The sequence below is a fragment of the Erinaceus europaeus genome, chromosome 5 (genome assembly GCF_950295315.1).
Source record: "Erinaceus europaeus chromosome 5, mEriEur2.1, whole genome shotgun sequence".
In the NCBI taxonomy this organism is placed as follows: domain Eukaryota; kingdom Metazoa; phylum Chordata; class Mammalia; order Eulipotyphla; family Erinaceidae; genus Erinaceus; species Erinaceus europaeus.
This window is the reverse complement of record NC_080166.1, coordinates 121,424,219-121,438,062: the sequence shown is the minus strand read 5'-3', so window position 1 is coordinate 121,438,062 and position 13,844 is coordinate 121,424,219. Positions and strand designations below refer to the sequence as shown.

General features: G+C 42.7%; 2 protein-coding genes across 4 annotated transcripts in view; both read left to right on the top strand.

Moving 5' to 3' along the window:
* Window positions 1–13,755, top strand: part of CDK8 (cyclin dependent kinase 8) — a 243,254-nt gene extending 229,499 nt beyond the window's left edge. The window contains exon 13 of the mRNA XM_060191713.1: window positions 13,324–13,755. Within this exon, the coding sequence (XP_060047696.1) occupies window positions 13,324–13,374 (51 nt within the window). The 3' untranslated portion in view covers window positions 13,375–13,755. The remainder of the gene's footprint in view (window positions 1–13,323) is intronic.
* WASF3 (WASP family member 3) overlaps window positions 2,615–13,844 on the top strand; it is a 108,644-nt gene continuing 97,414 nt past the window's right edge. For 2 of the 3 annotated variants that reach the window (XM_016190613.2, XM_007528606.3), the window contains exon 1: window positions 2,615–2,749. The gene's annotated coding sequence lies outside the window, so the exon portion shown is untranslated. The remainder of the gene's footprint in view (window positions 2,750–13,844) is intronic. The other variant, XM_016190612.2, reaches the window with a different exon arrangement.

The following is a 13,844-nucleotide window of genomic DNA, read 5'->3' as shown; positions in this document are numbered from 1 at the left end:
TCTACTTAGCCAGTGCTATATAAGGCATTATGGTAAGGAGAAAACAGAATGTAAAAAATATTACCCTCATAGACTTACATCCTGGGGAGTCAGGCTGAAGCACAGTGGGATAAGCGCAGGTGGTGCAAAGCGCAAGGACTGGCATAAGGATCCTGGTTTGAGCTCGAGGCTCCCCACCTGCAAGGGAGTCACTTCACAGGCGGTGAAGCAGGTTTTCAGGTGTCTATATTTCTCTCTCCCTCTCTGTCTTCCTGTCCTCTCTCCATTTCTCTCTGTCCTATCTAACAGCAATGACATCAGTAACAACAACAATTGTTGGGCTAGCAACATGCAAGAGAGAGATGACCTAGGAACCAAGCTTGCGGCAAGGCAATTCAAATCTGTATTCATCCAAACACCCCAGCGTTGGAAGGTAGCACACCTGGTTAAGCCATGTGGTGCAAACTGCAATGGCTGGGTCAGCCTCCCAGTCTGCATGCTGCATGCTCCTCCAGGTGGGAACACGGAAGAGCCAAGTCGGAAACAGAAGTGGCTTGACAATACCATATATGGTTAGGAAAGGGATGGAGAAAGGTGAAAGGGGGCTGGGAAAGGTAGGGACTTCCTTAGCAACTGTTGCTAGGGGTTTAACTGGTAGGATTAATAATGCCCTGCAGTCTTGAGGGTAGAAAAATAATATATTAAATGAGAAGGGTGGAGGCCTTAAGTCATTTGTTAGACAGAGCAGAAGATTGATATGTAGATAATGAAAGGATGGCCCATAGTATCAAGGAATGCAGGGAGCAGGGGGAGCTGGCTTAATGTTTTAAGGACTGCAGGGCTCCTGGAAGCAGAAAAATGCAGGGTGCTTTGTCAGGCAGGGAGTCTGATAAGCCGACGCAAACCTTTGGGGTCCTTGTGTCCTTCCTCACTCAACCTCTTAGGAGAGACGCTGACAGGATAGACGCACCCCTCAGGTCAAGCCCTGCCAAGCTCTACCACATCCTCACAATTTCCCTACAAACAATAATAACTACAACAATAAAACAACAAGGGCAACAAAAGGAAATAAATAAATATTATAAAAAGAACTTACATCCTAATGAGAAAGATAAAACTGAACAGTATGAAGCAATCCTAATCATTTCAGGAGAGTATTGCAAAGGGCTATTAGTAGGTGCAGACTAAGAATGGCAATAGTTCATAAACCAGTGGGGACATTGAAGGGAGGTGGGAATAAGGGAAATGCGATTAGCAGCCATAAAAACACATGCTGGGTATCATGTGTCATCATATTTTTGAGTTTTAAATCAATGACCTACATATAGACATATAAACTATTTTGTGTGCATGTAGATGAAAGGGAAGAAAGCCATTTTAATTTGAATGCCAATTCAGCATAAAATTATCATCCTTTATTAGTATTTCAAGTATAGAGATACTAATTATTCAGTAAAACCTTGTTTACCTTATTAACCACTAGTATATTTCATGTTCAAATTACATGGAAACTAAATATACATCATCTCAAAATCAAGTTTTTCTAAAAAAATTTTTATTATTTATTTTCCCTTTTGTTTCCCTTGTTATTTTATTATTGCTGCAGTTATTATTGTTGTAGTTATTGATGTCGTTATTGACTAGGACAGAAAGAAATGGAGAGAGGAGGGGAAGACAGAGAGGGGAGAGAAAGACACCTGCAGACCTGCTTCACCGCCTGTGAAGAGACTCCCCTGCAGGTGGGGAGCCGGGGGCTCAAACCCGGATGCTTACGCAGTGCACCACGTGCGCTTAACCGCTGCGCTACCGCCAGACTCCCGGTGATTTTATTATTAAACCTAAAGGAACAGAGGTATGCACGTAAAGTAAGGATAGCATTTCAATTTGATTTTTTTTTTTTTTTTTGCCTCCAGAGTTATTGTTGGTGCTCTTTGCCTGCACTACGGATCCACTGCTCCAAAAAAAAAAAAAAAAAAAAAAGGAACAGTGAGCAAGCGCTCGGGTTCAAGCCCCTGGTTTCCACCTTCACGAGTGATGGCACAGAGCTGCAGCTGTCTTTTTCTCACTTCTATCTCTAGCCTCCCTTCCCACTCCATTTATGTGTCTTTGCGGGGGGGGGGGGGCGTTTGGGAGAGGTTGAGAAGATTGTGCAAGCCCAATGCTAATGGATTTGAGAGGTGCAAATTTGACATGGTTCTAATCCGCTCAGGGATGCCTGAACTCAGCCCTGCAGGACATCTGACAACATTCTGCTTGAAAGATCCTCAGAACCCAGGTGAAGGAGGGTACAGGTCGACATGCAAGGGGTCTGCAGTGGGTCCGTCAGAAGCAGAGGGGGTCAAGGGCCCGCTCCATGAACTCGGCCCAAAGTGTCCCAAGCTCGTCTCTCCAGTGGACACGGGTTCTTAGCCTTGGCCCGAGCGGGGGCGGAGAACCCAAGGCTCGATCCACCGCCTCCGCAATCTCCTGCCCCCGCGCAGACGCTCCGCGCGCCTGCTGCTTCCTCATTGGCCGAGGAACTCGCCAATCGTGGGGAAGCGGCCCGGGGAGCCGGCCCTGGTTGGCGGAGTCGGCGCTTGAGCCCCCCTCCTGCTCCGACCGGTCCCCGGTCGAGAGGGGGCGTGGCCGAGGCCGTGGCGGGGCCGGAGGCGGTGTCGCAGGCGCCGCTGCGTGCGGCGCTGTGCGGGGCGGGGGTGCCGGGAGGCTGCGGTGCAACGGGACTATGAGGCTCCGAGCGCAGCGCTGGCACCGGCGGAGTCACCGCGGGCCGGTGAGTGCGGGCTGCGGCCGGTTGGGCTCTTCGATGCTGATGCCTTTCCTCTGGGCTCCCGACCCGCCGGGCGGCGGTCCCGGGGGAGGCGCGGGGCGGGCTCCTCAACCCCGCGGCCAGGTGAAGTTGCTGCATCGCGCTGCGCTCACTCCAGAGGGCGGTGGGCCCATTGCGGCCGCTCCGCGCGGTCGGCCCGCAGCGGGACTGCGTCCTCTTCCTTGGCTCCCGCGCCGACCGGGGCTTTGCGCCGTCGCGGCCCGGGCGCCGTTGCGGCCCGCGCCGCCCCGGCTTCCGTCCCCGGTGCTGCCCGGTGCGGGTGCGCGCTGCCCGGGCTGCGGGACGGTCGCCCGCCCTCCAGCTGCAGGAGGGGAGGGAGGTTGGGACCTGCGGTCCCTCGGGGCTCCGTGCGTCCTCCCCGCATCTGGCCCGGCTCGCGCTCCCGCAGACCCGGGGCCGGCCCTGTGCCCCCGGCTCGGTCCCTGGCTCCTCTGCGCTCCGGAACCCTCTCCCTCTGGGCCCGCGGGGCTCCCGGCCGCGGTGATCGTGCCGCGAGTGCGGGAAGGGGTCGGGCTGCCTGCAGCGCTTCGTTGCGGGGGAGGTTGCAGGCTGCGCACCCGGGAGCCTCGGCGCCGGGATGGGTCAGCGGCGGACCTGCCCTGCGCGGCGGCGGCCACTGTAGGGGACCCTCGCGCCTCCCCCGCCCCGAGCTCCGGCGAATGGAAAACCCTTCTCCTCCCTGCCTGGGTACTTACTGGCAATGGCGATTTCTTCTCGGCTCAGTCTCTGCGAGGGACTGTTCCCTGGTGGAGAGTAGGAGAGCGGAGTTCTTAAATTATTAAGAAACTAAGCTACGGGCTTAGGGATGAATGGGGGCATTTCATGGTTTTAGCTGCTGTCGGGAGGAATAGGAATTCTTCCTCATTTGGGCATTCATTTTACATTGACAGTGACACCAGCAGTAGTGTTTGAGTTTTAAAATAATGTGAACATCAAGAAGGCTCGTTTTTTGCTTTGAAGTTATCCACTTCAAGTGCAAAAGGGAATGGAATTTTGACTTAAGATCCAGAACCCACATTTTAAAAATGGGGGAGGGGGCTGGCTGTTTGAAATATTTCACACTTTAAAAGTTAGATTTATCCATAACGTAAAATGATTGCTACTCTATCAAAAACAAAATAATTCTAAAGTGTATAATTGGTTCTCCCCTCCCCATTCTCTCAGCTCTCGAGCAAATTGTATTTGAAGGCTGCTTCTTTTTTATCTGCTTTACTCAACTTTCCTTTTTCTAACAGTGATTCTTTAAAGCTAGTTCTTTTATCTAGTGGAGGGGTTAAACAAAAGAAAGCTGAAGTTGACCTTTCCCATAGACTGTTCTTATTGTGTGTCTGGGCTCTTTTCTTTCTGATAGCAACAAAATAGTACTCATTTTCCTTCACTTTAAAGATGGTTTCAATTTATATTCGCAAAAGTTGTGTCTTTTAAGCTATTTCACTAGGTTGGGAAGATTGTTTGGCTGTAGTACATGTTTAGCAGGCTGACATATTTGTTTTCATTTAAAAGAGTGAAACTAGTTTGTTCTAGAGCTACATGAACATTGCCACACATCCAGGTGCTGATGAAATTACCTTGGATTACTGCTATATGTCTGTTCAAAATGTGTGTCCTCTCAGTGAAGATGCACCATTTTTCTGGAACACACTTTGCCGAGTGGCCATGCCAACATTGTAAGAGCCTATCCTCAGTGTTCCTTATTCATGTACTCTAAACTTCCCAGGCAAACAAACCTACTTGTAGCAGCTAACATCTTGGTTATTGGAATGTTTCAGTTCAAACAATTGATTGGTGTAAATACTGAAAATATTGTCAGTACTAGGGGCCAGTACCACTATTACTATATTTTGGAATTCCAAGAACTTTCAGGAATGCCCACAGATGTTGTCTACTCATATGCTGTTATCATTCCTTATTATCTTGGACTCACTTCTATTTTTTTAGAGCTTACTTGCTTTACTGTTCATTTCAGTCCTTTTTTCTTTAAGGCAGCCTTTCTTGGGACCTGCATTTAGGTTTTTGGAAGCAACTGCTGTTTTCTGCATTCTTCTGTAGGGCAATTGCCCCTACCCCCACCCCCCATGTATTAATTTTATGCTGGCAGGTCAGGAATGTTGAACCAGTAATGTGTTACTAATGCATGTTGTAAAGCAAATTCAATGTATGGCCTAGGTGTAGAAAAGAGTCTCAGTTTCTTCTGCCTCTTATTGCAGTCCCATTTCTTCAGAGGTAGCTGCATTTAATACTATGGATTATAGCCATCCAGGTTTTTTTTTTTTTTTCCCCAGTGACCTTTTTCATTCAAAAGTCACTTCATGAATGCCTGCTAAGTGTTAGGCGCTGTTTCAACCAAAGGGTTTGCACAAATGTAAAAGCTGTTGTTTTCTCAGTGTTGATAGTTTCCTGAGACAGTTCAGTGAAATGCAGTGAGAACTGTGATGGGAAGCCAAGGAGGTTGTGAGAACTTCACATGGTGAACTAATTCATACATTCATTTGCTCTAGTCACTGGGTAGGCTTAAAAGTTTGTACTGTGCACTGGATGTGGAAAGACAGAGATGTCCTTGCCAGCCCCAGATGAGTTCTTCTGGTTACATTGTTGTGCATGAGAAGGAATACACATCTGGGTGGAGGAGAAAGTGTTTAGAGGCTTTCTGGGGAGATGATCCCTTGGAATAACTAGGAACTGTCTAGTTTGGTGGTGCAGTTAAGTGCAAGAGCAGGGCAGTGGCTGGAAAGGAGACAGGAAGGAGGGATTGTAGTGCAGGGGATTGAATCTGGGTCCTTGGAGCCTCAGTTATGAGCATCTTTAAAAAAAGTTTTATACTATATTTATTGGATAGAGACTGCCAGAAATTGAGAGGAAGGGGGAGATAGATAAAGACAGAGAAACACCGGAAGCACTGTTTCACCACTCCTGAAGCTTTCCCTTTGCAGGTGGCAGGTGGGGACCAGGGGCTTGTAACATGTGCGCTCAACCAGGTGCACCACCACTGGCCCCAGTCATGAGCATCTTTGTGCATAACTATTATACTGGCTTTCCTGTCCTATTTTACTAAACTTTTCAAGGGCTTTCTTTCCTTCTCCATCCTTTCCTTTCTCTCTCGCCTTTCTTTTCTCTCTTGCACTTGACAACTCTGGGCTCATTTTTTTTTCAGATTGAAAGACCTAGACAGAGAGACAAAAGGGGGAAAAAAAAACCACTGTGCTGCTGCTGCCGCCTTCAGTGCAGGTAGAGTCTAGTTCACATGGATGGCTTCAAAAGCTTTCTTATAAGGCATTTCTTTCTTTTTTAAAAGATTTTATTCATTTATTAATGAGAAACATAGGAGAGAGTTGTCTTCTTCCTTAATTTTTTTTTTTAGTTTAAGCATCTTTTTTTTTAATTTATATTTATTTATTCTCTTTGGTTGCCCTGGTTTTAGTTTAAACATCTTATAAATTCACAAGTATTTTTTTTTCTCATCTCTTAGGTCTCCTTGAGTTGAACCTTGACTCTGAGCTCACTGAATGTTTGAGGTCACTTCTCAACTTTTTAATTGTGAGATTTCCACTTTTTCCCTTTGACCTCCTAGGGCAGCATTGTCAAAACTGATGTGGTTTATGGCTGCAGAACTAAGGATGGGGGGCTTTAGAGGGGGCTGAGTGGGCACTAGCACCAAGTTCATGATGGTGGAGGACTTCAGTGGTGAGAGTAGGTGCAGACATCTATCACGGAAGGGTAAGAAGTACTAAAATGGTAACTACCTTGTAAATCATTATTTCCCAAATATAATCCTAAAAATAAAAATTACCTAATGATGTTTATATATTCTCAAGCCTTCTCATTGTTTTATTTCTTTTACTTGATTTCTTTTTGTTTTTTGTCGATTTTTTTTTTTTTCCCCCAGTCCACAGAGATTTGAATGCCTATCATTTCTTATCATTCTAGTTAGCTAACGATTATAGTAACATTCCTACACTCAAAAAACTGGGAAGGTAGAACAGACACTTGGAGCCTTGTTCAAAGTCAGTGCTTGGTAGGGGTCCAAGCTTTGTGAGGTAACCTCCTAACATCATAAGAGTGTTGGGTAGGTCTTATCCTCAGCTTGCAGGGATAACACTTAGTGCCTCCCCTTCAGCCCTCTTCTTCCATAACCTCTGTGCTCTCTGGTCTTTGAGTGGTTCTGTCTCCCAGCAGTTGAAAGCTGTATTGGATTTTTAAAATTTGCGTTCCAGTACATGGGGAAGGTTTCATTACCATGCTTCTGCAGTACCATTTCAGTTCATCACGCAGAAGCCTCTCATTGAGTGCTGGTATCTATTTTGTGCACGAGCAGTTCAGTGAAATTATATTGCAGTATAGAAGTACAGATGTGATTGCCTGTGGACTGGAGTCTGTGTGGCATTATTTATAAGCTAAGTGGGTGAAATGGGGTATTCTTTGCACATAGTAGATATTCAACAGTATTTTTTTTTCTTTGAATGGGTTATGTGTTTTGATTTTTCTACTATATCGGAGTAGAACACAATCACTGCTTTGTAGTTGAAGAAACTTGATCTGAATCATTTTGCCCTTCTAAAACCCCCAAGCTATGTACATGACATGTTTTGCTTTATTTATTTATTTGTTTATTTATTATATTTTGTTATGTGACCTGTATTAGGACATTACCCAGGCAGATTTCAGCTCTGAAATACTATGTAAGTCCTGTCTGGGCCACATTTTTCCTCTTATTTTAGAATTAAAACTTATGGAAAGATTCATAGAATTAAATTATCCACAGTTTTTAAATGCTAAGGAGGAGTAAAGATTCTTGTGTAAATTGTGAGGTGACATTAACCAGAACAGTGGCAAGTAGACTAAGAGAACAGTTTATGCTTATGCTTGTAGTATCCTGAGCTGAGCTGTTCTTAGATGGAAGATCTCTTCAGAAGTAAGATGTATGATCTTAGTTTTTTTCCCTTGGGGTGGAGAGATTGTAATTTTCCAATATAGGGCCATATGTCCAGTTTCAGTAGAAGTAGAAAAGCATTTTGTTTTATAGCGAACCCTATAGAATTTGAAAGACTTTCCAGAGTATTTGCCTCACATTTTAGAATTGATCATTTTGGTTAAACCAGGAATACACAGAAACCCTCAAAATATTCCCCAGTCACTTGTCTTCATATTGTAATTGCACACTGCAAACAACATTGTTTCCAAAGGCTTTATTAAAATTTGGATTGTTCTTTGAGATATCCCTTTGAGGAGGCTTATTCAGATGTAACTTATTTATAAAAGTTGGCATCTTAATTTTGAATAGAGATAAGGCTTATCAGTAATTATGAAGTTCACACATGGGTCATGACGGTCATGACTAAAATTTTTTATAGTTCCTGTGCTACTTGGCCACCGCAGTGGGTAATGAAGACCTGCTCCCATTTCTGACAAGTCTTGTTCCTTCCATACTTCTCTAAAAAATATGGAAATGACAAAACCTCAGGGCCTCATTGCTTCCTATATGCTAGAAGCCATAGCCTGACTGTGAATCCTGGACAAAGGCTGACTAGGAGCTTGACCAGCCATCAGATGGCCCAAATAGAAGGGCTACTGCTTTAGGCCTACACTGTAGATTCCACTATACACAAAATACACCACACAGAAAACACTAAGTGAAACTTGTATTGGGTGTGGTGTATTGCACCAAAGCAAAAGACTTTGGAAGAGGAGGGAATGGAAGAGAGGTAGAGGGGTTGTTAGGGCCTTGGTGTATGATGGTGGAAAAGGACCCAAGTTGTTGGTGAGAGTGTTTTGCAGACACCTATCACAGAGATGAGAAATTGTACCCATATGTCAACAACTGTATCTTCTCAGTAAAATGTTCTGAAGAAGAGAAAAATTGCTGATGCATTGTAGTATCATTTGAAATCAGGGAGTGTGATATCTCCCCCCCCACTTTTTTTCTTCAGAATTGTTTTGACTGTTTTGTGGTTCTACACATACTTTTGAATGCTTGATTTCCTTGAAGAATTCCATTGGTATTTTGATAAGGATTGCATTGAATGAATTATTTTAGGTAAAAATAGTAGTTAGTGATATTATTCTGTTTTCTCTCTTTCCTTTATCTTAGTTATATTTTTCTGCCTTGTTGGTATATGTGCCTACATACTACTTTTTATCCATGACCTTGTTCTGGATTTTAGTTCTCTACAGTGTTTTCTTCTTTTCCTTTTTATTTATGTATTTATAGTGGAGGGGGTGGTGACAGAGAAGGGAGAAAGAGAGGACCAGAGTATTGCTCAACTATAGGATAAGGTGGTGCTGGGGATTAAATTTATGCTTCTGGGTCCTTAGACATTTTAATTGCTGTGCTAATAAAACAGGTTGAGCTATCTCTCCAAAGTGCTCACTTTAAAAAAAAAAAAACAGTCCCTTTACTTCATAGAATGAACTGGAAAGTTGTTTCTCCATTTTCTATAAAAGGTTGTGAAGGATTTGTAATTCTTTTTTAGATGTTAACATGTGAAGTCTTTTATCCCTGAGCTCCCTCCCCAATCTCCCTTTGTATCTTAAGGTGTCTACTTTGGTGACATTCATGGTTCCAAAGTAGACCTTAATCTCAATTGTTTAGAGTATTCCTTATAATTTGTACATTTTTAAATGGTTGGTAGTGATCATAACTTCTCTCACTGGCCTCATTCTACCAACTTGTGCTTTCTGTTTTGTTTGATCCTGAGTGTGTAATTTGAAGCTTGGGCTCTTAAAGAAAAGAGTAATGAGTATAGTAAAATGAGTTGGGACAGATCTAGTGGGGTTAACATATCCATTTCCATAGGAGTGCATGTTTGTATAATGGCTGATGGTATTGAATATCTTGATCATGATTGCACTTGGTGTTTACAACCCTATGTAGTGGTTTATTTAGCTGATCCCAGTTCATGGTTTGTATGGGAGTAAGTTCAAAAATCAGTGATGGGCAAAAATCATAAAAGACAGAGTCATTTTTCCTAGTGGATGAGATGCAGAAATGTTCATAGATGCACACTCAGGGTTCATAACGCTGGTCTGAGGATTTTTTTTATTGTGGGGTAGGGCTCTTTCTCCTGAGGCAGCAAGTGCCAATAGTGTTTTTTAAAGAATTTATTTCATGTGAGATAGTTTCTCATCAGAGAGTGAAAGAAAGAGGCCAGAGAATCACTTCAGTACATGTGGTACTGGGGATTGAACTGTTAGCCTCAGGTTTGTAAATCCTGAGCTAGATACAGTATTTTCCTGACCATTAGACATTTGTTGTTGCTTGTACTTACTTATTTAATGAGAGAAAGAGGAGAGACACCAGGGCACCTACTATGTTGGTATATGCAATGTCAGGGATTGAATTTGCAGCCTCTCAAATGCAAATCCTGCCCTCTATCCCCAAAGTCACTTCCCTAGCTTGCTACATTAGTATTTAATGAATAATTCTTAATACAGTGATTTGAAATAGCCATTTTATACTAAAGTTTCTAGATCTGTATTAGTCAGTTTCTTCATTCTCTAAGCTGTCTAATTACATGTTCATTTACTTGGAAGTCAGTTCCACCCTTTTCATTATTGTAGCTTTATAAGGAATGTGTATTTGGTAGGTTACTGTATTTTTTTCCTTAGTTTTTTTAAAAGAGCTGTCTTGGTTTTGGTTGTTTTTCAGTAAGAACTTTAAAATCAACTTGTGTCATTCCGATGAGAACTGTTGGGGACACTTAAGAAACCTTCCTTTATGGTGAATGATGGATGCCCTGGATCCTTAAGAGCCCCACATGCATTATAAGTCTGAAGAAGATTGTAGATCCCTTCTGACATTCACTGACTCCATAAAAGATATGCCTTTCTTTCTTCTATTTTACAGATAGCTGCAGTTTTCTTTCTTTCTTTCTTTCTTTCTTTCTTTCTTTCTTTCTTTCTTTCTTTTTTTTGTTTAAGTTACTGTATACTTGCAGTCTCCCCCTTCTTTTTCAGTTACTAGATACATATATACTTAAGAACCCTCAGTTCTGTTTTTTAGTGCTGAGAAGGGGTTCTCAGACTTGGGAAAGTTGGAAGAACTGAACTAGAGTTCTCTTAAGTTACTTTTTTATCCAGAAATTTAATTCTAAGTAAATAAAAAAAGTGGTATATCATTGGTCCAGTCAAAGATTGAATTTAAATTTTTGTAGCCACTGAAAGGGCTACTGTATCTCAAAAAACTACTGCAGTGTTTCTTGGCAAGATCATTTGTCTGTTTCTCTGTTTTCCTCCATAAGCAGTTGGTGTTTTGAAAGGAAGCATATTGTCTGAGTTTCAAAGTTTTCTAAAAACAGGATGGGGGAGTATGTTATTTTTGAAGCATGTAACATGATTGCATCTTCAGCAGAACTAAGCGTTTTGAAAGCTTGAATTCTTTGTGTTGTTGTAGCGGGCTATTATAATTGAAATAAGTATGAACAAGTCTTCTTCCCTTTCTGGGTGTTCATTGTTAGGTTGAATCTGACTTAGGACAGAATAATTGTTTTATAGGAGAAGACAGTCAGGCTGTGATAATTCTCAAAAGCCAAATTTCACCTTTTGAAGGGCAAATCAGATCCATAGTGTGCTTAATTCAGTTTCAGACTGTAAAATAGTGAGTCATAAGAGAAAAGCAACCATCTGTTGTCAACTGGCAATCACCACTAAGTTAAAATAAGTCTTTAAGATGAAGAGAGGAAGACAATTCTTGTAGAAAATTCAGAATTCATGGATTTAAAATTGCATCAGAAGTAAAAAAACAAAAAGATTTTAAAAATTGAGGTTGGGATTTGTTGAGTCTTGTTTTTAATTTAATTTAATTTTTATTATTTATTTATTCCCTTGTTATTTTCCTTATTTTTTAAAATGTTGTTGTTATTGATGTCATCCTTGTAGGATAGGATAGAGAGAAATGGAGAGAGGAGGGGAAGACAGAGAGGGGGAGAAAGACACCTGCAGACCTGCTTTACTGCCTGTGAAGCGACTCCCCTGCAGGTGGGGAGCCGGGGGCTCGAACCGGGATCCTTATGCCGGTTCTTGCGCTTTGTGTTTCATTTCATTTCACTTCATTTTATTTTTAAATTGTCTTGTTAAGATTTGTTTTATTATATCTATTTATTGGCTAGAGACAGCCAGAAATCAAGAGGGTGATAGAGAGGGAGAGAGACAGAGAGACGTCTGCAGCACTGCTTCACCACTCGCAGAGCTTTCTTCCTGCAGGTGAGGACTGGGGGCTTGAACCTAGGTCCTTGCGCATTGTAATACGTGTGCTCAACCAGGTGCGCTACCACCCGGCCCCTTGTTGATTCTTGTTATGCTAGGCTCAGTATTTTTTTTTAATTTTTTAAAATTATTATTTATTTTCTCTTTTGTTGCCCTTGTTGTTTTATTGTTGTTGATGATGTCTTCGTTGTTGGATGGGACAGACGGAAATGGAGAGAGGAAGGGAAGACAGAGGGGGAGAGAAAGACACCTGCAGACCTGCTTCACAGCCTGTGAAGCGACTCTCCTACAGGTGGAGAGCCGGGGGCTCGAACTGGGATCCTTACGCAGGTTCTTGCGCCTCGCGCCACGTGCCCTTAACCCGCTTAGCCCACTGCGCCTCCGCTTGACCCCCTTAGGCTCAGTCTTCTTAAGAATTATAAATATTGTTCTTAAGCAGAGGTATGATAATCAGATAAACTGATATAAATTGCCATTACTGAAATTAAAAAAAAATTAGAGAAAAAAGTTTAAGAAAAATAAGAATTTGAGCAGAAAGATATCCTAGAGTATAAAACTTGAAAATTTTAAGGCTAAGGAGATAGAATAATGGCTATGTAAAAGGACTTTCATGCCTGGGGCGCTGAGATCACAAGTTCAATTCCCACCAGTACCTGAGCTGAGCAGTGTTCTGGTGACAAATAAATAAATAAAAATAAGAAATAAATTAAGGTGGAAGTATGTTTATTGATTCTTCAAATGCTAGTAAAGTTGTTTTACATGTGTGCCAGTGGTGAGAGTAAACCGGGATGCTAAGTGCCAGTTTCACAGAGCTGGGAGGAAACCGTTTCAGATAGTATATATCCTGGCCCAATCCAGACAGCTGTGGCCAGTGGGTGGGAGTGCAGGTCACAAAGTTTAGGATTTACAAGGGTCATTACCCCTTGTGTTCATCCCCCCTTCCCCTCCCCTTCCTTCCATTCTCCTTCTCTTTCCATCCTTCCTTCCTCCCCATCTCCTCTCCTCCCGTCCTGCCCTCCTTTTTGCCACCAGGGTTATCACTGGGGCTCGGTGCCTGCAATAATTCCACTGCACCTTGTGGCCACTTTTTTTCCTTCTATTTTTATTTGGTAGTACAGAGAGAAATTGAGAGGGAAGAGGAGATAGGGAGGGTGAGAGAAAGGTGAGACACCTGCTCACCTGCCTCACTAATCATGAAACGTTCCCCTGCAGGCAAGGGCTTAAATCTGGGTCCTTAAATCCTCATCTGCCATGTTTTTGCCTTTAGGTTCATGATTAGTCAAAAATTTGTTCTGCTTTATATCTTAACTCTTTTTCAGCCACCAGGTTCCAGATGCTACCATGATGCCAACCTGACTTCCCTGGGCTGATGACACCACCTCCCCAGATCCCTGCCCCACTAGGGAAAAAAAAGAGACAGGCTGGGAGTATGGATTGACCTACCAATACCCATGTTCAGTGGGGAAGCAATTACAGAAGCCAGACCTTCTACCTTCTGCACCTCATAATGATCCTAGGTCCATATTCCCAGAGGGATAAAGAATAGGAAAGTTTTTCAAGGGAGAGGATTGGATATAGAGTTCTGGTGGTGGGAATTGTGTGAAATTGTACCCCTCTTATCCTATGGTCTTGTCAGTATTTCCATTTTATAAATACAAATTAAAAAAATAAAAAATAAATAAACCTGGATCCTTGTGTATGCCCATATGTGAGTTTCAGTTGTCATAAATTGCGTTTCCCTCCCCTTAGTCTATTGTGATTTTGTAAACTTTGCAATCTTTAAAGCAAACAAAACAAATATAAGTTTTTTACTTGAAAGGTTCAAGTATAAGAGAGCTTT